Below are 26052 nucleotides of genomic sequence, written 5' to 3'. Positions count from 1 at the left end.
TTCCCCCTTAGTATGCTACTAAGAATAAATCATAGAATTTAGATAAATAGATAAATCTATCATCCTAGAAGATTTACATAAGATTTCCTGTTCCTTTTTTTCTAATCGTTTTCTAGTAACTGAAAGGTAAATGCTGGTATTTACTGCAGATTCTTCCTTTAAGACTTTTTTTTAACTAATCTTTCAATAGTTGCTAACACTGTAAATAAGTGTCCAATTTCTAAAGTCTTTCAAACAGCTGATCTGTTTTTGTTGTGCCAAACAGAGCCTTAAAAGATACACCCTGGCAAATATTTCTAAATCCATTAACTAAAGAGAAAAATGCTCATCTGACCTTTACAAAATAGGGCATTTTACATATCTATGATCCCGCAAATAATCATTTCAAGAATTTTATGCCACTCTTTCAAGATTCTTGGTTTCTTCTAAGCCAACAGAAAGCACAAAACCCTAGCAAGCACAATATTATATATGAAGATATATTGAGGGAATGAGTGCATCCTTCCTCAGTATATCATATATTATCTTTCAAACTTGTTCCTGAAGTTCATAAATTGCAAAATTCCCCCCTTCCTTGCCTGATTTTTCTTTCACTTGTGGCTAAATTTCTCTGATTCAGCCCTTTCTAGAGATGTTGGAATAAATGGCAATGCTTGCTGGCAGTGATAAGGAGTTGCAATTCAATATATTTAAACAGGATGGCCAAGTATCCACAGCTTTAAGTATCAGCAGTCAAAAGAATTTGCAATCCGAACTACTGTCAGTCAGAATTCAGTGATCCTCTGAAAATATATGCCAACACAGTGAAAATGATGAACTCACTCAAGTGAATCTCACACTAACCAACAATTACTCAAGTCTCTCAATCATATCAACAAAGGGATCTTGTTAAAAAGAAAAATGAAAAGCTAATTCAAGCAGTTCAGAATATTTTTACCTTATTTTGATCTGTCCAGTATAAGAAAAATCCATGTGGGTCTGTTCTGAGAAAAACTGTTGTCACGCTAGTAGAATCCTGCACAAAAACAAAGGATGAAGAATTAACATGTGACATAATCTTGAACAGAAAATGTTTAGCTCATAACATATGCATACAGAAATATAACTAACTCATAACATATACATATAGAGAACAATACCTAGAAGGAAATAAATTTAAACTACTGTAATTTGTTGTGTACTCAAGTCCTTTTTACTCAATAGGTGTTCACATAAACCATTTGAACAGACTAGGTAAATATGAGGGTGCCAATTAACTATACTACTATACTTTTATAACTCTATCTACCTCAGGTGTATCCAATCCACAGTCCAAGGGATGTGGCCCTGGACAACTAGTAATGTGGCCCCACAAGGTCATAAACTGTTTACACTATTTGATTTATATACATTAACTATATTATATATTTTATATGCAGCCCAAGACAATTCCTCTTCACTCAATGCCACCTAGGCAAGCTTAAAGTATGAACACCCATGATCTACCCTCTCCATACTCCCAAACGCATTTTTGAAGATAAATCTGTCAGTACCCATTTGAAATCCTACTTTAAATGCCGCTATTTCAAAATGAAAGCATTACAGTTAATTAACCCCACACAAATATACACTGCAAATATATTCATCAAGTACTTTAAAACCTTCTCAATTTGCATAATTGTTGAATGAGACCAATTGACAATGCTGCCGTATCACAACATTTGGGAAGCCAATCGCATCTCATAGCTAAGCAATCAAGAACTTGGCTTCTCTCTTTGGAGAACTGCTTTGAACGGGGAAGCATTTGAAAATGTGTCCCCTTCAATTTCATTGAGTTGACATTGCAAGTCAATTTCCATTCAACATCATTTTTACATTATCTCCCCTTGAAGTATACAGCATGATTCTTATTTTGTTGATATGCAGCTTTTTTCTATGTGTTATCCAATTATGCTTACTGTCTATCTGACACCTGCTCTGTAGAGCCTATAAATTCCTCTATTTCACAACTCTTGCTTTTTAACATCCATATTTTTTTGAGAAGTACTTTACAGAACCACCATCCCTCTCATTAGAGACAGAATGTATATAGGAAGGAGCTTCAGTATACACACAAAAAAAACCACATGTAACCTTGTGCTTTTGTTTGCTTTAAGCAAGGGTCAAATAGTATATTTAAATGGTCCCCTTGGACTCGTCCTTGATGTGTTAACTGACATAAGCCTAATAAATATAGTAACTAGGAAGCCATAGTTGATCTGTTCCTTTAGTAGCTGATTTCAAGCAAAGGATAATACACTATAACAGGAAGCCACAAACTGCTTTCTTCTGTGTCCTCACCTACTTGAGCTAAACCAGCACTTACGTCCATTCATTTGTCACTTGAGATTATTTTATTTGCTTCTGTAGAAAGTTTTTAAAAAATAAAACAGAGCTCATAATATCTCCCCATAAATAAGAGACATTAATTCACACGAACATACAAAATCATTCGTTTTGCCTCAAATTCAGTTTCTACATGATACAATTATTGTTATCATTTCCCCATTAAAACATATTTTTGCTGCACTAATTTATTCACTTTTAATACCCTGTTTTCCCCAAAATAAGACATCCCCTGATAATAAGCCCAATCGGGCTTTTGAGCGTATGACAATAAGGCCAAGCGCTTATTTCAGGTTTAAAAAAAATATAAGACAGGGTCTTATTTTCGGGGAAACATGGTAAGACTAAATAAATTAAGAATCCCCATCTGAAAATGTTGTATAGATTTTCATATTTTACTACAAATAGTCCTCATTCATTTAACAACCGTGTTGCTAACTTAACAACTGCAGTGATTCACTTAATAACTGTAGCAAGAAAGGTTGTAAAATGGAGTAAAGTTCACTTCACTGTCTCACTTAGCAACATAAATTTTGGGCTCAATTGTGGTTGCAAATGGAGGACTACCTGTGTGTCTAATAGGATGGTTAAAAAATAGAATAGAATAGAATAGAATAGAATAGAATAGAATAGAATAGAATAGAATAGAATAGAATAGAATTCTTTATTGGCCAAATGTGATTGGACACACAAGGAATTTGTCTTGGTGCATATGCTCTCGGTGTACATAAAAAAAAAAGATACATTCATCAAGAATCATAAGATACAACACTTAATGATAATCATAGGGAAACAGTCAATATAAATCTTAAAGATACCAGCAACAAAGTTACAGTCATAGAGTCATAAGTAGAAGGAGATGGGTGATAGGAACAATGAGAAGATTAATAGTAATAGTAATGCAGACTTAGTGAATAGTTTGACAGTGTTGAGAGAATTATTTGTTTAGCAGAGTGATGCCGTTTGGGAAAAAACTGTCCTTGTGTCTAGTTGTTCTGGTGTGCAGTGCTCTATAGTGTCGTTTTGAGGGTAGGAGTTGAAACAGTTTATGTCCAGGATGTGAGGGGTCTGTAAATATTTTCACAGCCCTCTTTTTGACTCGTGCAGTATAGAGGTCTGCAATGGAAGGCAGCTTGGTAGTAATTGTTTTTTTTTTTTTTTCAGAAGCATATTGTAGCTACAGTACATTCATTCATTTTTCATTTCATTTTATTAAATTTGTATACCGCCCTACTCCCAAAGGACTCAGGGCGGTGAACAAGCACAAAATAAAACACATAAATACGAAAGTTAAAACACGATTAAAACCTAATTAAATAATTTTTGCCCAAGACAATTTAAAACTCCCAATAATTTAAAACAAATTAAAATTTGAGTTTAAAAATTTAAAAGAAGGGGAAAAAATTAAGCCAGGCCGGCCTGCTGGAATAGGAGTGTCTTCAAAGCACGGCGGAAAGTGCGCAGATCCGGGATCCTCCGTATCTCCGGGGGGAGCTCGTTCCAGATAGTAGATGCCCCCACAGAGAAGGCCCTCCCCCTAGGGGCCGCCAGTCGACATTGTTTGGCTGACAGCACCTGGAGGAGCCCCTCTCTATGAGAGCGTACCGGCCGGTGGGAGGCTGTTTGTGGTAGTAGGCGGTCCCATAAGTAGCCAGGTCCTAAGCCATGGAGCACTCTAAAGGTGGTAACCAAAACCTTGAAGCGCACCCGGAAGACCACCGGGAGCCAGTGCAGCTCGCGCAGGAGAGGTGTCACACGGGAGCACCATGTTGCTCTCATAACCACCCGATTATGATTCTGTACATGATTCTGTACATGACATAGGACCAGGATATTTACGGGACCGCCTTCTGCCACCAATAGACTCCCACCGACCAGTCCGCTCCCACAGAGAGGGATTCCTCAGGGTACCGTCGACCAAGTTATGTCAGCTGCCAATACCCAGGAGGAGGGCCTTCTCTGCCGGAGCTCCTGCCCTTTGGAATGAACTGCCCCCAGATATTCGTAACATCTCTGACCTCCGGGTCTTTCGCTGTGCCCTCAAGACCCTACTGTTCCGACAGGCGGGGCTGCCTAACTGAATGATTTTAAATTGGGTTTTAATATTATTATTATTATTATTATTATTATTATTATTATTATTATTATTATTATTATTCCCAGCTTCATTAGATAGATCAGATCAAGAATAACTCACAGATACACCAAGAAAACTTTGATTGAGAGTATTTATAAAAAGAGAATCTTGCAAGTCTAATTGTGCTATGTCTCCTTCCTTTCTTATTCTGTCCCCATATGAATAAGGGAGGATTCTGAGTCACTTGCAAATGCTTTCTGCTTCTTTTGGACTTCAACCATGTTTTTCTCATCCCTCTGGGAACAGATCTAGCCTATCTCTGTCAAGATCATCTTCCCTATTCTCTACAACGATTGATACAACTGTGTAACACAAAAGAAAGTTAAGAAAAACTAAAATTTGGTAGCCAAATACTAAATAAAAATGATGCACTACAAGCAATTCTTCAAGATTCTTCCTCTTTACAAACCTAACAACGTATGTAGGTGGACTAGGTTAGGAAATCAAAAACATGCAAGCCAATACAAGTAGTCCTTGACTTACAACAGTTCATTTAGTGACCATCCGAAGATAGAACACCACTGAAAAAGTGACTTATGATCATTTTTCACACTTATGATGACTGCAGCATCCCCATGGTCGTGTGATCAAAATTCCGGCACTTGGCAACTGACTCATATTTACGACAGTTGCAGGGTCTCTTGGTCATGTGATCACCTTTTGCGACCTTCTGACAAGCAAAGTCAATGGGGAAGCCAAATTCATTTAACAACTGTGTTACTAACTTAACATGTACAGTGATTCACTAACAACTGTGGCAAGAAAGATTGTAAAGCAGCGTGAATCTCACTTAACCATTATCTCACTTAACAACAGAAATTTTGGGCTCAATTGTGGCCATAAGTTGAGGACTAGCTGAACTACATTTATTATAATATTAAGGTATCAGAATCTTACAAATCTGAATGTCCTTCTCCCCACCTCCTTTTATCTTCATGACAATTAGGGAGGATTTGATCTGATATATTTTCTTGAGTTACAGTTAGGCCCTAGACCTCATTTATCTGATTATTGTCATCTTGGTAGCAGCTCTTTCTCCTCTTTCTTTTCTGGCCATTACATACATATCTATTTTATACCTCTAGAATTTCTTGGTGACTTCCATCCATGTGTTTATAAAGGTCCAGCTATCCTAGGAAGATCCTAGGGCCGTGATGTGCCACACAAAGCCATGTCTCCCAGCACGCGCAGCCTTACCTGTTTGTCTTCTGGGTTTCTGGCACGCATGTGCGCGTGACAATCAGTGCCAAAAAACAGTGTGTGCATGCACGCTGGCCAGCTGATTGTTGTGTGCGCATGCACACCAGAACCCGGAAGTTTGGCTTTCCCAGAGTGCGATCCCTTCAAGCATGCAGCAGTGCCAAAAATTGGCCTGCGCATGTGTGCCGGCCAGCTGATTGTCGGGCACACATGCGCGCTAGAACCCGGAAGTTCAGCTTTCCCAGAGTGCGATCCCTTCAAGCATGCAGCAGTGCCAAAAATTGGCCTGCACATGTGTGCCGGCCAGCTGATTGTCGGGCACACATGCGCGCTAGAACCCGGAAGTTCGGCTTTTCCAGAGCACGATGCTTTTGCGCCTGCGGCAGTGCTGAAAACCGGCATGCACATGCACGCCAGCCAGCTGATCATCAGGCACGCGTTCATACTAGAACCTAGAAATTCGGCTTTTCCAGAGCACAGCCCCGACGAGTGCATGCATGCACACGACGTTTCCATGCAACCTTTTCGGCACTCAGTGCAGAAAAGGTTCACCATCACTGTCCTAGGGGAACCTATCCCATTTGGGGGAATCTAACCAAAATCAGCTAGGTATTACCATTTTTGTACATCATTCTACCATATTAATTTTTCTACCATATGTACCTAAGGGCTTGTAGGAAGAGATCTGTGTTAAATTCTGACGGCAGAAAGTCAGAAGGAACTATAGCAATTTTTCAGCTAACAAATTATTTTAAAAGGCATAAACAGTTTGAGTTGCACCTCATTTCCTGAGATGCATGGAGTGGATTGACGGATGTAGGATTTAAATTGGGATGAGACGGGAAAAGGGAAGGGAAGACACAGTTGTGATATAGCTACAATGTACATGTGAGGCAGATTACAAGTATCTTATCAATTAATAACTGCAATGTGTTAAAAACTCAGAGGGCCTGCTGAGACCTTCTGAACTTGTTAGATAGCTCAGACAAGGAAATCAACTCCACAGGAAGGCTAGAATTGGCTACTGAGTGGATATTATAACAGCATCTTGTAAGTCTAACTGTGCTGTTCTTCCTCTTCCTTCTTATAGTTCTTTGAATTACGGACATATCTGCCTGACCTGCTTCCAAATGTTATCTGGCTGTTTCAGACTTTAAAAAATGCTTCAGCTCTTTTTGCCTAGAAAACAACTCTTCCATATCTCTGTCAAGATCATCTTCCTTATTCTCTATAGATTGTTTGAAACCTTTTGATGGGAGTTCAGCAATGTCTTGCTCAACACTGCTATTAAATTTCCCGGTCTGCCATACTTGTCCCGGGAGACTAGTGAAAAATCAACTCATTTTTCACAAGCAATGAATCCAAGGGACAAAACAAGAGACATACTTAGGCAGCAATAAATGAGAGTATTTGTAGCTCAGTTGAAATGAGAGGTGCTTGGTGCTCTCTGAGCTTGGTTGTTTTCTTGTAGACATTTCATTACCCAAAGTAACATCATCAGTGTACTGATGAAGTTACCTAGGTTGGGTAATGAAATGTCTGTAGGAAAATAACCAAGCTGAGAGAGAACCAAGGATTTCCCACAGTGAGGTAAGATCCTGAGTTCAAAGCATTGCACAGCATTATTAATGCTTCCTTGAGTGAGGGTGTCCTACCGGCTGCCTTGAAAGAAGCGTTGGTGAGGCCCCTCCTCAAGAAGCCCTCTCTGGATCCAGCTGTTTTGGCTAACTATCGTCCAGTCTCCAACCTTCGTTTTATTGCGAAGGTTGTTGAGAGTGTGGTGGCACGGCAGCTTCCACAGTACCTGGATGAAGCTGTCTATCTAGATCCGCTCCAGTCCGGCTTCAGGCCTGGGTACAGCACGGAAACGGCATTGGTCACATTGGTGGATGATCTCTGGAGGGCTCGGGATAGGGGTTGCTCCTCTATCCTGGTCCTGTTAGATCTCTCAGCGGCTTTTGATACCATCGACCATGGTATCATGTTGCACCGGTTGGAGGGGTTGGGAGTGGGGGGCACTGTTTTGCAGTGGTTCTCCTCCTACCTCTCTGACCAGTCGCAATCTGTGTTGGCAGGGGGGCAGCGGTCGACCCCGAGGCGCCTTGTTTGTGGGGTGCCGCAAGGGTCGGTCCTCTCGCCCCTTCTGTTCAACATTTATGTAAAGCCGCTGAGTGAGATCATCCGTGGCTTTGGGGTGGAGTTCCATCAGTACACTGATGACACTCAGCTGTACATCTCCACCCCAGGCCACCCCAATGATGTCCTTGAAGTGATGTCCCGGTGCCTGGAGGTTGTGCGGGCCTGGATGGGGAGAAACAGGCTCCGACTCAACCCTTCCAAGACCAAGTGGCTGTGGCTTCCAGAGTCCCGATATAGCCAGCTGATGCCGTCGCTGGTTATTGGGGGCAAATCATTGGCCCCCATGGAAAGGGCTCGCAACTTGGGCGTCCTCCTGGATACATGGCTGTCTTTAGAAGAGCATATGACGGCCGTGGCCAGGAGGGCTTTTTATCAGATCCGCCTGATACGCCAGTTGCATCCCTTTCTAGATCGGGACTCCTTACGCACGGTCACTCAGGCACTCGTCACTTCCCGCCTGGACTACTGCGATGCTCTCTACATGGGGCTCCCCTTGGGGTGCACCCGGAGGCTCCAGTTGGTCCAGAATGCGGCCGCGCGGGGGATTATTTGAGCGACGGGGCGCTCCCATGTGACATCTCTCCTGCGCGAGCTGCACTGGCTTCCTGTGGTCTTCCGGGTGCGCTTCAAGGTGTTGGTGACCACCTTTAAAGCGCTCCATGGGTTAGGGCCGGGGTATCTATGAGACCGCCTTCTGCCATCAATAGCCTCCCACCGGCCAGTTCGCTCGCACAGAGAGGGCCTCCTCAGCGTGCTGTCGGCCAGACAATGTCGGCTGGTGACCCCCAGGGGGAGAGCCTTCTCTGTGGCGGCACCTGCCCTCTGGAACAACCTACCCCCAGAGATACGCACGATACCAGACCTCCGGACTTTTCGTCGGGCCCTGAAAACACATCTATTTCATCTAGCCAGGCTGGCTTGATCCCATCCTTGCGGTTTTAATTTGTAATTGGTTTTAAATTGATGGCCAAAATTATTTAATGTCTTTTAAACTGCTTTTAAATTTTATATGTTGTGTTTTACCGTGGCTGTTCACCGCCCTCAGTCCTGTTGGAGAAGGGTGGTATACAAATAAAATAAAATAAAATAAAATAATAAAATAAAATAAAATAAAATAAAATAAAATAAAATAAAATAAAATAAAATAAAATAAAATAAAATAAAATAAAATAAAATAATAAAATAAAATAAAATAAAATAAAATAAAATAAAATAATAAAATAAAATAAAATAAAATAAAATAAATAAATTGTAAACATGTCACAGCTAGATTTTTTTAAAAGCTCTCTGTGTTTTCTCTCAGGGAGAGAGGCCACTAAATAACACAAGCTGAGCCTTTACCCAAATGCACAGCTGAGGCCTATTTCTTATTGTTTACTCTCCTCTGGCTTGCTCTTTGGCAAGTCCCTCTGATCTGTGGACTTCGGCCTTCTGCTGCTGTATCTTTAGAGCATGCCCCTGTTTAGGACTAGACGGCTGAAGTTCAGAGTCTGAGATACTGTCAGTGGGTACAGGCAGGGAATCCTGAAGCTTGCTGGATCTTCCCCAGCCAGAACAGGATCACTGGCTTCAATATTGCTGGAATCCCCTCTTCTGGGACCACTATCCCTAGATGCCCCTGGTTCTCTTTCCTCCTTGTCATCATCATCAGAACACAAGACCAGCAAGACCATAACATGGGGAATGTAACCACTGAATTCCTTGTGGTGGTCAGATCCTTCAATGTTGGCTCTGGAGTTCTCTGCAGCTATTTTCCACAATGAAGGAGAAGAACATTCATCTAATCTACCCTGGCACCGGATAGATCCAGCTAGCTTCCAAACTAAGGGAACCTGATGTTGTTTCTGAGGGTCTGACATACGATTTGACCGAGACCTCAGTCGTTGGCTTGAATGGAGAGACAACAACGGCCTTGACTTGGGCTGTTCTCATGCAGATACTCTACCTGTGAACCAGGAGTGGGTTCTACTTACCTTTACTACCGGTTCGCAACAGGATCGCACGCAACGGGATCATGTGCAGATTGCTGATGATGACATCTGGGACGGTGGGTGGGGCCGGTTTTACTACCAGTTCTTGCGAACTGGTCCGAACTGGGGGCAACCCACCACTGCTGTGACCCCTAAAAAGCCCCTTGCCCTTCCCTAAAACTTTAGCAAGTTTTTTTTTCCTCCTCAAGAATTGAGTTAGGATTTTGGAGGAAACCATCTGAAGAACTGGCACAGGATCAGAATATGTCATGTTTTGGGTCTCATGTTTCTGCTATTTTAATTGTGATGTTCTCATTCTTATTGTTTAACTTCTTGGGTTTTGAATCCTATTTGACTCACCCAGAGTTGCGTTTTGTAAGCTGGATGTCCATTCAAAACTGTTCAAATAAATAAATAAATTCCTAGGCTTGTCAAAGTTCATTTTCAAATGCTGAGGCACAGCCAAAGGTATCAAGCTCCTACGAAAACAAACACCACTGAGTCATGTGCATTTGCAGTTTGTCACAGACGGAAGGTCATAAACATGTCAACTTTTTACATAAGGAAGGATAATGCATTGCTGTTTCTGATTGGATGTTATTCTGATTTTTTTTTTAAAAAAAAAAACCCAATGAACCAGACTGTGACCTCATATACTATTAGATCTTTTATTGTCAGTGCCATCTGGTATATGTAGCTCCCCCTGACAGGCTATACATTTCTCAAGAGTAATTCTGAACACTGAGGGAAGTTCTTGGCCTTCATTTATCCGCTTGGCAAATAGCTCTTCCTGAGAAACTAGGAGCTTAAAGGACAATCTTCTCTTATATCAAACTTCTACTGCTCAGGAGTTATTAGCAACATGTTTTACTATTGAATTATTTGGGGGGGAAGGGGGAGAACCCTAAATTGTTCATTAATGATGAACTATTTTCCCCCTCAGCTGTCTCTTTGTGAAAGCATTTTGTCCATCTGAAAAATACATTCTGTTCACTATAAGAACTGTCAGATATATATGACTCTCATACAATATAAAAAAATGTTCCAACCATAAATGTTCAAGGTACTTCCAGATGAAATGTGTGATACCATTCTCTTATGATAATGACTACCAATATATCTTCCTCTGAAGCTTTTTTTTTTTAAACCTGCAAAAAAGGAAGGTTCCAACATTTTGAATGACTTGCAGCATAATCCAGGTTTATCTTCCAGATATTGATTTGTTCTATGGTGGTTTTAAAAGGCCTTCTCTGAAGCTGTTTTAGGTGCTAAATTACATTCTGATGATGCTTCTAAGTTTTTCACCATTTTATATATAGGCTGCAATGATTACACTGATTCCTAACCTTCCTTCTTTTCTATCAACTACATGAACCAAAGGAAGAAATGTTTTAAACCCAGAATTGTGTGACTTACCTACCGCAATCTTAGTTTCATGTGCTAAAGTTATGACACGTTTATTATATATTTGTATCCCAGTTCTGAACAGAAAAGTATTCATATTCTTATCACCTTTCTGAAGAATCTTCAAGGATAAGAGTTTTGCCATTGGAATGTATTTTTTTTTGCACACATCAATGTATTTCTTAAATAGGATAAGGGCATTATATGAACATAATTAAGCTCTGCAAATGGAGTGACTAGTTAACTGGCAGCATTCAGTATTTGTGTCTATTTCCTTTCATGTTGCTAAATGCTGGAAGGCTACCAAATCTATCAAAAATGAATCCAAAAAGGAAAAAATCTGGGTAACATACATAACGGTTCTTGTGGAACGCTTCCAAGGTAAAAACTCAAACATTCCAAAATACTTCTCATACCCAATTGGACTACGACTTTAACAAGAGGATCTTCTCCCTATGTATTAGTGACAGTGTCACCTCTACAGGTAGTCCTCGACTTATGACCACAATTGAGCCCAAAATTTTTGTTTTCAAATGAGACATTTGTTAAATGAGTTTTGTCCCATTTTATGACCTTTCTTGCCACAGTTGTTAAGTGAATCTTTGCAGTTGTTAAGTTAGTAACAAGGTTGTTAAGTGAATCTGGCTTCCCCATTGACTTTGCTTATCAGAAGGTCGCAAAAGGGGATCATATGTTCCCGGGACACTGCAACCATCATAAATATGAACCAGTTGCCAAGGATCTAAATTTTGATTATGTGACTGTGAGGATGCTGCAATGGTCGTAAGTGTGAAAAATGGTCCTAAGTCACTTTTTTCAGTGCCGTTATAACTTCAAACAATGAAGTCAAACAGTGACTAAATGAACTACTGTAAGTCAAGGAATACCTGTATAATCAAATAGGGCCGACTAACGTAATATTTTACTTTAAAAAAAAAAATTCCTAACAATAGGAACAGGTCAACTATAGAACAAATTGTTCATTGAGAAGATAGAGGACTTAAAAAAAAGGCCGGACAGTCACCTATAGTGTTTCCTTTAACTTGAATCCCTACCCTGAGTAAAGATTTGTATTTAATGAGTCAATTAGTCCCTTCCAACTCTATGCATTGAGAAGCCAGTTAGTGTAATTGATTACCCTAACCCTAACCCTAACTCTAACCCTTCCATACTACCACCTCTTACAATACTAAACAACACAGTATCAACAATAGAGACCTTCAAATTTTTAGGTTCTATTATATCTCAAGACCTAAAATGGACACCTAACATCAAAAACGTAATCAAAAAAGCACAACAAATAATGTTCTTTCTGTGCCAACTCAGGAAGCTCAAACTGTCCAAGGAGCTGCTGATTCAATTCTACAGAAGAATTATTGAGTCTGTCAACTGCACCTCTACAACTGTCTGGTTTGGTTCTGCAACCCAACAAGACAGACACAGACTTCAGAAGATAATTAGAACTGCAGAAAAAACAATTGCTACCAACCTGTCTTCCATTCAGGATCTGTATACTGCACGAGTCAAAAAGAGGGCTGTGAAAATATTTATAGACCCCTGGCATCCTGGACATAAATTGTTTCAACTACAACCTCAAAAGGATGCTATAGAGCAGTGATGGCTAACCTTTTCCGGACCGAGTGCCCAAAACGCACCCGAACCTCCAAAATGCAATGTGTGCGTGGCCCCCACGCATGCTCCTCCTCCATGCACGCATGGCCCCCTTGCACAGCCCCCCACCCCTCACACATGCACGGCAGAGACCTGAAGAGCAGCTGGCCGGCGGGAGGCACACACACATGTGCAGCGGAGCTGAACTGGGGCAACAGCTCGTGTGCCATCAGAGAGGGTGCTGTGTGCCACCTCTGGGACACGTGCCACAGGTTCGCCATCATGGCTATAGAGCACTACACACCAGAACAACTAGACACAAAAACAGTTTTTTCCCGAATGCCATCACTCTGCTAAACAAATAATTCCCTCAACACTGTCAAACTATTCACTAAGTCTGCACTACTATTACTATTAATCTTCTCATCGTTCCTATTACCCATCTCCTCCCACTTATGACTGTAAGACTGTAACTTTGTTGCTGGTATCCTTATGATTTATATTGATTGTTTCCTAGTATGATTTGATTGCTTATTTGTACCCTATGACTATCATTAAATGTTGTACCTTATGATTCTTAATGAATATATCGTTTCTTTTTATGTACACTGAGAGCATATGCACCAAAGACAAATTCCTTGTGTGTCCAATCACACTTGGCCAATAAAGAATTCTATCTATCTATACTAATAATATGGATTAGTCTCAGTCTATAGCCATAGAGGGCAGAAGGAGTGACCTTGGGGAACAGGAAGAAGACCTGCTACCAAGATAAAGTCAGATAAAAGAAAACCGAGTCCAAGACAGGAACGTAACCTGAGTAAACACCTCAGAAAAATTCCCCCTAGTTCTCACAAGGTAAAGGAAAGGAGTACATTCACACTTGCAAGATTCTGTTAACATAACCTTATAATACAAATAGCACTGTTCTATATGACACTGGATTTCTTGAATGCCTAACAATAATATTTAAAAAAAAACCCATTCTAGAATTGTCTGATTTGTGACAGGATCCTATGCTAACTCTTGCTGTAGCGAACTCCATTTTCTGAAGGCCTTCTAACACAGAGGTTTCAAAAGTCTTCTGAGACATAGGTAGCATCCATTCCTCACAAACACATTATATGTTGTCAGAATAAAAAAAATAGTCAAGAAGAGTTTGTTCAAAAAGAATGTTTTGGGAAGTTGGCATCTGATCCCCTTAATAGGAAAGCACTGCCAAAACAGTTATAAGAACTATTTCCCACCTCTTCAATCAGAAAGATAGACTCTGTGGGAAATACACAAGGGAATTCCTATTTTAAGGTAATGCTTCTCTGCTTCATCCTTCTGGCTGAACAAAGACAGGGAAAATTCCTATTAACATAGGGCCAGATTATTAGAGTAGTTTTCCTTCCGAAACCTTCATGTTTAGGAAAGGAACAGAACACAGGAGAAATATAAATCCTCTATTTTAGTTGGGAAATATATTAGGGATTTTGCAATGGAAAGAGTAAAAGCAGGAAAGCTGACTGTCATTGCTGAATTATTTGTGAGAAATTTTGGGACGGAGGGCAGTTTCCCAAGGCTATGTTTTCTTGTAAAATAATCCCTGAATGGCATGTCAAAGGTCAGTGACTAAAGAAAGGGCCTTTCCACCTATCATAGTTTACAAGGGCATGTTTGATTTAGTTTCCCGGTACCATTTAAATTTTTTTTCCCCTTCCAAACAAGCTAAAGCCTGAACATTTTTATTTCTGTTGCAAAAGGCACAGGGAGGAAGGCAGATGGTAATTAGGTTCGCCAGGTCTTGCAAAATGCTGTTTGTACATCGTCTGCCTCATGTAAGCACTCCAAGTACAGCCTGACAAGCTAAGCAATAGGGATCAGCGTGCATCATCCATACATTTTTCAAGCGCCTCTGACTCTGTAGTTCTGACTTCTCCAAGGAACAGAATGACAAGTGTTGGAAATGATCCTGGAGGTCTTCTGGTCCAACCCCCTGCTCAATCAGCACACCCTATACCATTTCAGACAAATGGTTGTCCAATCTCCTTTTTAAAAACTTCCAGTGTTGGAGCACCCACAACTTCTGAAGGCAAGTCGTTCTACTGATTAATTGTTCTAACTGTCAGGAAATTTTTCCTTACTTCTAGGTTGGTTTTCCCCTTGATTGATTTCTTCTTGTCCTGTCTTCTAACATTTCTCCAAGCAGAACATGTTCCAATATGGAAACTTCTCCAATCTATATGCAGACAGCTTAAGGTCACCTAGACCCCTCCAGATGCAAATCCGGACCCAAGCACATACCAATTTTACATTAATTAGGGACATCAATTCTCCTCTTTCTACAGCTGCTAACCAAAAGTGACAGCTGTTTTACAATCAGCCTCTATTAGTCATATGCTGGATAGTTTATTTGCTCATCTGGTCATCCAGGAGCTATCTTTCTTTGATTCATATTGCCAGGGTACGCTGTTTATAATTTATATTTATGTGATTTCTTACGTGATTCAGAATATATTTGAAACAGCAAGAAACTGCAAGCAACTTACTTTGCCTTACGTTGTGGGGTGAAGTAAACATAATTTTAGCAAAAATCTACTTTACTTCAAATCCGATTTTATAAATGATTAATAATGCAAAAATATATCAATCATTCTGCAAAGCCCATCTGACTTCAGTTGTTTTCCATTGGTTGTTTTCAGGGGTGGGTTCTACTTATCTTTACTACCGGTTCGCAACGTGAGGACATGCACTCGCTTCACTTGCGCGCCTTGCTTCTGCGCATGCGCAGATCGCCAATGATGACATCCGGGGTGATGGGCGGGGCCTCCCGCCGGTTTTACTACCGGTTCTTGCGAACCAGTCCAAACCGGGGGCAACCCACCACTGGTTGTTTTTTCCTAGCTTAATTTCTGGATTCAGACCAAGTTGATCTGAGCTCCTGGAAACTAAATGGACACAGCCATGCAACTCTTGTGGGAGCAATACAGAAATAAAGTTTGCTACTGTCATCTTCTGGAATGTTTTCAAGTTATCAATCTACCCTACAGCCCTGGCATTCCCTGATGGTATGCCATCCAACTATTAACCAGGCCCAATTTTGCTGCTACCTGCCAATTCTACATAGTCTAATGGAGGAAACAACGTCATTTAAAAATGGTCTATAAGACAATAAATGCTAACAAACACTTATGTTCTTGCATTTAAAAATTGGTAAGATGCAGATATTAGATTGAACAGGTTGACTGAATAATACAAATCTGAAATAGACCATATGGCTGGTACTTTGGCAATAAAAATAACATAATTATGGCTGTTTTATTGATCCCATGAATTTCTGAGTTCTATTGTTCACTACTTATGACAATAGACATCCCATGCACCATTGGTTCATCATTTCCATGTTTCCTCACCTAAACAGAGAAACTGAGAAACCAAGGGTAGGCAAAAAAGCAATGGGAACAGGAACAACTTCTGACTTCCTGCCAGCTTCCCCACTGAGTTTCCTTGTAGGGATCTGGCAGGAAGCCTTGGAAATCTTCCTTCCTTCCCAGCATGCAGGTAAGTGGCTGCTGCTCGGTGGAGGAGGGAGTAAAGAGATTGTGAGACTGTCTGGGAAACTGTCATGGACTGTTGAAAATGAATATCACATAACTGCAGCAGCAGTGGCAGCCAGTAGCACTGAAGCAACCACAACTTTTCAACTTTTGAACCTTGGTTCAAAAACTGTTGCCTTATGATGCATCATTTTGCCCAGTTAGATGTTATGACAAAAGCAGCTTCACTGCATATAAAACAAATCATTTATAAATTTAATTAATGTATCTCTTATGTTTTTTTATTGATTTCACATATTTACATGGTCACCCCATTTACCAAAACACTCTGGGTGGCAAACAAAAACAATCACAATCCATAACTATTAAAAAAAGGCATAAAAATCAATAGCATTAGCAGTTGCAGACCCTAAAAAAAAAACCCTCACAATTAAAGAAAGAGACCTACACTACCGTGTTTCCCTGAAAATAAGACCCAACCAGAAAACAAGCCCTAGCATGATTTTTCAGGATGCTTGTAATATAAGCCCTATCTAAAAAAGTAAGCCCCAGTTAAGATCATCAGCCAGATGGACATATTTAGTACCATATTTCCCCAAAAATAAGCCCTAATGCGTCTTTTGGAGCTAAAATTAATATAAAACCCGGTCTTATTTTTGGTGAAACACAGTATATCAGAACTCCATCAATACCCTGATCCCAGTGCATGCAGGAAGAGACTGGTCTTTACAGCACTGTGGATGTCCAGCAGGGTCAAGACTCATATCTCAGCGGAAAGTGGTTTCGTAAGACAGGCACCATGACAAAGAAGGCATGCTATGAAATCTCATCAAAAGACTGCTTCACCAATTGAATCTGAAGTTTGATCATTCCGCCCAATCTGTTGGTCAGAAACTATCAGGAGTTGTGGTCTCAGAAGGAACCTGGTCCCATGCTCTGTACAGCTTCAAAAGTGACAACCGTCACAAATTGCACTCAAAAGCCTATTGGGAGTTAGTGCAATTGACAAAGTTTCAGTGTTACATAGGCATAACATGGGGCAACTAGTACTGTCCATATAGCTGCATTCTGGACTGGTTGAAGCTTCCAAATGCTCTTCAAGTGGCAGCCCCATGTAAAGCATCTTGCAATAGCCAGGGGAAAGCTGGCTAAGGCACGAGTGACTTTAAGCAATGTTTCCCGGTCTAGTGCCCAATATATAATTGTTTCCTCATCTGGTGCACAAGACATAATTGTGCAAAGGCTCTCCCGGCCACAGCTGTCACTTGCTCTTGAAGCAGGAACTGTGAATTCAGGAGAACCCCCACATTATGCATCAACTCTGCTTGGGGGGAGTATTGAAGCTAAATGCAAGTTCAACTTTGAACAAAGTTATCATGTCACTCCAATCAACAAAATGTGCTTTTAAGATTCAGTGTATAAATTGTTTTTGCACTTTTGCTTATGGTGTTAATGGGTGGACAATAATGATTACTCCCTGATATTCTGTGAGCTGTCTTGGGAACATTTTGCAGAAGCTACATATTAAATACATTCGTTCAAACATGTACTGAAAAATAGTCAAGCTTTTCTATGAACACACACACACACACACACACACACACCAGGAAACTCACACTGAGATTCATATATCAGCCACAAGAAACATCAAAAAGCAAAGCCGTAATTTTGTCTCTTATGTATAAATTAATATCTGAGTTCATCTCTCATTTAACCAGTTTCATAAAAGTCTGTTATGAAACCAACTTTGATACTTCAAATTCCTGATGTTATCCCGCCCTTTTAAAGCCATGAACCTGAAAACCTATAGTGTAACCCTGTTCAATCTTATTCTGCAGTTAATCTCTAACTTTAGCAAGTTACTAAAGCTTGTTGCTTTGCAAATATGTTGAGGTTTACAAACCTTGGAAAAATTGAGCAAGTTGCCATTTGAAATCTATCTACCTGAAGTACAGTGATAAGCGGCTCAAGAAGAGTAGCCAAGAGTCAACAAGAGCCAGAGCCTGAAGCACAGATATTCTTAGAAGCCCTTCAGATTTTGACATATTTGCAGTAAACATCTGCTCATCTATGAAAGCTCTGACTTTTCAGTTATGCTCTACGGACTTCAGATTGGCATGAACTAATACTGTAATACTTCTCATGGGTGTTTGTCTACTTGAGAACCAAGAATCTCTTCGACTTTAACAACCCAAACCCAAGAAGCAATGAATTTATTTTTAACAGAACATCCGCTGAAAACAAACCTACTAATAATAGTCATACAACTGGCCATTAATAGGAAACAATTCTCATTTGTGTAATATATTCTATCCTGTGTATGAAATGAGCCTCTGTGTGTGTGTGTGTGTGTGTGTGTGTGTGTGTGTGTGTGTGTGTGTTGTGTATACAATGGAATTAGGGTTACACCGAAGGTACTCAGGTGAGTCCACCCAGTGTTCCACTGTAGCTTGTTGGAACCCTTCCAAGACTCTAAGTTAGGGCAAATTGAAGAGAAGACTCCACCTCCCATTGTAGTGGAAGGTAAGGAACACTATGAAATCAAGAAGATATTGGACTCAAGGTATTTTAAGGGGAGATTGCAATACTTAGTGCAGTGGAAAGGATATCCCTCAGCCAACACTGAGTACGTAGGGGCCTATAGTGTTAATACACACACACACACACACACACACACACACACACACACACACACAAGCATATCTATACACAGCAAATCCCTGGACACAGTTAAGAATGGAGCTTACTGTAGTAAAAACTGAATTAAAAACACAATGCAAGTAAAATACACAATAGTTCAACCTCACTACACAATACTATCTATACAGAATTATACAATAATTCTCTTCCAACTTACATGCAAATTCGACTTAAGAACAGACCTTGAGAATAGAACTCATTCTTAAACTGGGGACTACTTGTTTGATCTAGTGGTTAAGGCACCAGACTAAAAACCAGGAGACGGTGAGTTCTAGTGCTGCCTTATTTATGAAAGCCAGATGGGTGACTTTGGGCCAATCTTTCTCTCTCAACCCAACACAGCTAATGGGGTTGTTGTTGTAGGGAAAATGGGAGGAGGAAACAATATTATGCACAGGTAGTCCTCGATTTACAACAGTTCACTTAGTGACACTTCCAAGTTAACAATGGCACTGAAAAAAGTGACTTATGACCATTTTTTCACACTTATGGCCGTTGCAGCATTCCCATGGTCATGTGATTTACATTGGGATGCTTGACAGCTGACTCACATTTATGACGGTTGCAGTGTCCCAGAGTCATGTGATCCCCTTTTGCGACCTTCTGACAAGCCAAGTCAATGGGGAAACAGATTCACTTCACAACCACATTACTAATTTAAGAACTGCAAAGATTCACTTAACAAAGATGATGAGAAAATGAGGCAAAACTCACTTAGCAAATTTCTCACTTAACAGCATAAATGTTGGGCTCCATTGTGATCGTTAAGTCGAGGACTACCTGTACAACCATCAGCTTGGGTTATTTATATAAAAAAAACACAATAAAGGCAGGACAAAAATAAATATTAACAAAATATTAATGAAAAGGTACCAACAGAGGAAGAAATAATTAAGAAAATCCTGGACTGTGCGGAGATGGATAAATTAACAAAAGAAGAAAAGGAAGATACAGAATATTATCAAGTCTGGACTAAGTGGTACGATTGGCTCGAGATTAGGGAAAGTAAAAGTGAATAAATGATGTGACAAATGCGTTAAATACTGTAAATGAATAAAACTGGAAATAAAGGGACGATAAAGATAAAGATAATAAAGGATGAAAAAAATGGGAAATGTAGAAAGTAGAAAGTAAGAGGAACAAAACTGATACGTAAAAAGAAATACATATTGTGTGTTTGTGTTTTGTATGTTGTGTTGTGTTGTTGTAAACTTAATAAATAAATAAATAAATATTAAAAGTCAGAATCTGGTATTAAATCATTGCAGTATTGGGATATTTCTCATAAAGTCTGTTAATAAAATATTCCCTCTTATGCTTATTGGGACATTTTCCCTGGTATATGACTCCTGACAAAGTAAAACAAAAAAACAAAAACAACTGCAGCAATAATATACTGCTTCCATAAGGAATCCATCTGCCTAATGGTAATTCTTGAAGTGAAACTTAAATTTGCACAAGATTCAGCAGGGGGACAGCTGGCTTCTGCATGGATTGATGCATATACTTAAGAAAAAAAGTTCATCTGCTTCTTGTTTACTTCTAAGCAATATCTGTTCGGCAAACTTTACTCATTTTAACTTTACTTTTTCTTGGCTCCCTGCATTGTACTTACCATTTATTTCAAATATAAAATTTAAATGACTAAAAGTGTGTATCCTATATACCGATTTAATTGAGAAAACCTAATGGACTCTAAATAAAAAAAGGGGAGGGGGAAGGGGAAGCAAGGAAGGGAAAATAAAGGTTTGATCTCTGTTCTCTGAAACAGCATTGGTAGAGCTTTCATCTTTCACACTGGTTTATCCATCACAGAATATGCAATTAGCAAAGCACAATGCAGCAGAGATGATTAAATCATTAACTCATCTATACTTTTCCAATTCCAATCATGGAGCATAGGGAGCATTTCAGTAGAACATTGGGCAACTAAAAGGCTTTAAAATTCTGATGCAGAATCATAGCTTTTCCAAGATGATTATATCCATATTTCCCCCAATGAACACTGACTAATGGCCTATGCTTATTTTATTGCCTTTTGTTGCCATATCTACAGGGTATCATAGTCATTTAGAGCTGTTTGTCCCAAGCATCTGTCACACTACTTTGACTGGGTTTATATATTCAGTAATGGCTGGATAGCTCTGCATCCATTTGCAAGACAGCTAGTGTGTACCAGTAAGACCTTTCCCACTATTCCTAATGTATTTCTCTTTTATTTATAAAGGAAAGAAAAATTGAAACAATTTCTTACGACCCATTATTTCTACCAATATTTTACAGTTGAGCTGAACTTCTGAAAACAACCACTATATTTTGAAAACCAGATAATGCACTCCCTAAATATGTTGAATAAGAAATAAGAAGACAGGAGAGAAAAAAAAAAACACTGCCCAATAAAATCTTTTTTGCCACTTCAGCCAATCAAGCCTTCTTCCTAGATTGGATCTCTGTTCCAATCTCTCTCTCTCCCTCACTAAACCATAGGCTTAGCAGTGCCTAACAAATGAGCATGTTATTTTTATGTTCCTTTGTTCCATCTATAGCTGTTACGGCAAACCTATAGCATGTGTGCCTCCCACCAGCCAGCCAATCAGACACACCTGCATGCACGGGGTTGTGCACATTACATTATGGGTTATAAGTGCACAGAGGCCTACTAGGCCCAAAATGGGGGGTGGGGGCGGGGGGTGGGGGGCTAGGCCCATTTTTGCTCCCAGGAGGCTGTAGGGAGGCCTACTAGGCACAAAATGGGGCATGGAGGGAGTGTGGGGGGATTGCACACACATGTGCAGGAGGGGGGTCACTCGGGGGTGGTCGCACATGCATTGCATTATGGGTGCTTTCAGCACACGACAACAAAAAGGACAGCCATCACTGTTTTTAGACTTTTACAATTCAAGTCTTTAGGCATCTCCTTACCTGGAGAGTAGACCCTGATATGCTGGCTATGTAAAGGATCTACTCTTGGAAACCAAAGTTGTACTGGCATTGGGTACCTTAGATTATAATTTTAGACACTTAAAATAATGCACCAGATACAGGTAGTCCTCGACGTACAACCACAATTGATCCAAAATTTCTGTGGCTAAGGGAGACATTTGTTAACTGAATGTTTCCCCATTTTACAACCTTCCTTGCCACAGTTGTTAAGTGAATCACTGCAATTGCTAAATTAGTGACATGATTGTTAAGTGAATCTGGCTTCTCCGTTGACTTTGCTTGGCAGAAGGTTGCAAAATGTGATCATATGATCCCAGGACACTGCAACCATCATAAATATGAGTCAGTTGTCAAAAGCTGCAGTGGCGCAGTGGTTAGAATGCAGTACTGCAGGCGACTTCTGCTGACTGCCGGCTGCCTGCAATTTGGTAGATTGAATCTCACCAGGCTCAAGGTTGACTCAGCCTTCCATCCTTCCAAGGTGGGTAAACTGAGGACCCAGATTGTTGGGGGCAATAGGCTGACTCTGTAAACCGCTTAGAGAGGGCTGTAAAAGCACTGTGAAGCGGTATATAAGTCTAAGTGCTATTGCGATCTGAATTTTGATCACATTACCATGGGGATGCTACAATGGTCATAAGTGTGAAAAATGGTCATAAGTCACCTTTTTCAGCGCAGTTGTAACTTTCAACGGTCACTAAATGAACTGTTGTAAGTTGAGGACTACCTGTACTCAGCAGGGGTTAAATATTATACTAAGCCACTTTGTTTTTCTTAAGAATGGTACATGGACCAGGCCACTATTCTGGCTTCGCATATGAACATTGCCAAAGTTATAGATATTTTGAAAAGAGTCAAGACTGAAATCACGTCCTTCAGGAGTTGAGGAATCTTTTTCTATTGTGCTTAGCTGGGAGAGCTAAATGTGAAAACTCCAATATCCCAGAATCACTTTGCTTTAACCTTGATGAAACACAGTAGCTCTGCAGTTTTCAAGGATGAATGACATGAATTCCACTAGAGCTATGGGGCATTTAGAAATATACTTAGTTCATTTGTTCTAGCATTAAGTTCTGGCATTGAAAATGGATTCCAGGCAGAACTCTGGCATAAATCTTTTCTGACCTTTTGCGAGTTTATAACATGGACGAAGTCTACCTTTGGTTTAATATATATCTATCACATAGTTGAATTCCTATAGCAGGTTGGTTCCCCTTAGATCAATAATCCCCAACCTATGATCTTAGGAGCACCTGTAAACAGCAACAATATTGCAGTTTATGTTGGTGTGGGCACTGAAATAAAATATAAAAAAGTGAGAATCCCACAAGATTGTCAAACGTCAAGGTTTCTGACGGAACACTAAAATCTTGTATCGTTAATTGATCTAATGGAATTTTGCCCATTTAAACAAATCAGATGGATTTACTTTTGGTGTGCGTTGGAGACTACTCTGGTAATCCATGAATACTGGCTGGACTTGTGAAAGTCACAATCGACACATCTGGAAGCTAGATTTAACCAAGAAAAAAAAAGAGGCTTCACCAAAAGAGAGACAGAAACTTCAAACAAGGTTTGATGACTCGATAAATGTTCTTAACAGCAACATGGAGCTGTCACTTCTCTTCCAAATTGTTTTTTCAACTTTCAACTTTAGCCGATGCCCCTAAAATTCCTTGAAAGCCTCCTACCTTAAGCGCTAACCAGGCCCCAATTTTACTGTAGCTTCTCAGCCAACCTTATTCTATGTCTGCTCAGGAGAAAAATTATTCATATTTTTTTATTATTTTCTTAATAGGGCTAAAACCCTACCTGGACACTATCCAGATAAATAAGAGAAACAAGGACAAAAGAAGAGGCTAAATAAGTATAAATATACCAAGAAATCTCTTTGAATACTATTTCTGAAGAAGCTTCAGAATTTGAGCCTTGATCCAATTATTATGAACGGTATTATTCCGGTTAGCACTGTTCTATAAGGACCTACTTTATACACATCTCCTCTTCTTGCAGGGGTGCGCTAAAAGCCTCTTTACCCGAGTGCTCATCATTTTAGCACAAATTAACCAGTACACTAATTTAGCAGCTCTACTAACTTAAAACAAGCCAGTTAATACCATAAATTGACATAACCAAAGATGCGAAATATAAAATGTAAGGTTATTTGAGGTAGGAAAGTTTTTATATGTTTTAGCATAATCGCTAGGTAATATATAGGGAAGCAATCAAATCAAGGAATGCATACAGGAGATTCCCCACTATTCGTTTCAAAAATCTCCTTTTGTCCTTGCCTTATTTAGAATGCTGCAATCAATTTAAATATATATATAAAAGATAAAGTGTCTAGCAGCTCTATACTTATAAGAGCAGTGGTGGCACAGAGATTAGAATGCAGTACTGCAGGCCAGTTCTGTTGTGTGCCGATTGCCAGCAGTTCAACACTTCGATCCTGACCCGCTCAAGCTTGACTCAGCCTTACATCCTTCCAAGGTCGGTAAAATGAGGACCCAGATTGTTGGGGGCAATATGCTGGCTCTGTAAATTGTTTAGAGAGGGCTGTAAAGCACTGTGAAGCGGTATAAAAGTCTAGGTCAGTGATTTTCTCGTCACATGCTGGCACCCATAATGCAATGTGCATGCCCCCGCCCATGCGTGCATGACCCCCCCATGCTCCCCCTGCCCCCAATGCATACACATGCAAACCTCCCCACGCTCCCCACACCCCACCGCGCATGTGCGCGTGACCCCTGCCCCCCATTTTGGGCCTAGCAGGCCTCTCTGCAGCCTCCTGGGCCCAAAAACGGGCTGTGGGGGGGCATGCCGCATTCCCCATGCTCCACCCTGCCCCTGTGCATGCGTATGTGACCCACCCAGCCAGCACATGTGCATGACCCTCCTGCATATGCACGTGCATCTCCCGCATGCGCCCTGCCCCCTGCACATCCCAAAAATCAGCTGGCTGGCAGGAGGCGCGTGCGCGCATGTGCGGTAGAATTCAGCTGGGTGATGGCTCGGGTGCCTGCAGAGAGGGTTCTGCATGCCAGCTGTGGCACGCGTGCTGTAGGTTTGCCATCACGGGTCTAGGTGCTATATTTTATTTTAGTTTTTATTGTTCCTCTTCCAGGAGAAACTAATTTTTGTTTGGTAGACTGAATATGTAATTGACTTCTGAATCCAAGCTCTAGGTGACTTTAGATATATCATTACATTCCATATGTTTCTTCCTCTGAAATAATAATTGGATGGAGCCCCTAATAAATACTTGAACTATGATGTAAAAATGGAAAGATTTAATACTAAAAAAAAGTTCAGGGTTTTCCTTGTTAAAAAATGATCCTCCCTGTGAAGTAGAAATTTTGTCTTTTAAAGTGCCATTGTAAGAAATTAAGAGAAAGAATTTTTGTTGATAAAACCTAATTGGAAGTGTACTAAGTAGATAGTTTTCTCCAATAATACAGCCATGTATCATAATATAGGTAGACTAATATAGGTCAAACAGCATTATTCATTGCATGAAAGAAGGCACCAAGTTCAAATCCAACAGAGTCAATTAAAAATGATCCAAGCAGAGGGTTGAACAATCACATTTCATAATTTGGTGTCCTCCAAGTTTTTTGAACTTCTATTTTTATCATGCTGTGACATATAGCCAAGGGCACAAATGTGGGTGTATGTGGTGAAAGGAATCCATGTTCAGTTTATTTTACATTATCTTATAATTCCCAAGTATCTCAGCTGACAAATCCTTAGAATCTATCTGGCAGCACACCATACTATTTTGACCTCTTCTGAAGCCAGATCATAATTAAAATTACAATAATACTTACCTAACAGTAATCTCTTAGTTCAATGGACTCTACATCTCGTTAACCTGACATACATTAGAACAGAGCTATAAAGCACTGAAAGAGATACTGCTCATCACTCAACTGCCAACTAGAAGCAATGCCAAATTGGATATTCAGTGAATTAGCAATGGTTTATTCTAGCACAGCCGTTAGTTAAATTACATTTATTCAACTGGCGTATAAGCTATTAAGGA

At 40.2% G+C, this 26052-nt stretch overlaps 1 protein-coding gene across 1 annotated transcript in view; it reads right to left on the bottom strand.

The window, feature by feature from the left end:
• The window catches only part of PLCB1 (phospholipase C beta 1), a 508980-nt gene that overhangs the window by 471492 nt on the left and 11436 nt on the right, over positions 1–26052 (bottom strand). Inside the window, exon 2 of the mRNA XM_070956289.1 lies at positions 938–1015. Coding sequence (XP_070812390.1) covers positions 938–1015 — 78 coding nt within the window. The remainder of the gene's footprint in view (positions 1–937; positions 1016–26052) is intronic.

Source organism: Pituophis catenifer, unplaced genomic scaffold (genome assembly GCF_029215685.1).
Source record: "Pituophis catenifer annectens isolate HBS135680 unplaced genomic scaffold, rPitCat1.0.hap2 SCAF_1, whole genome shotgun sequence".
NCBI lineage: Eukaryota > Metazoa > Chordata > Lepidosauria > Squamata > Colubridae > Pituophis > Pituophis catenifer.
The sequence above is the reverse complement of the archived record's forward strand: the minus strand, read 5'-3'. Positions and strand labels throughout refer to the sequence as shown.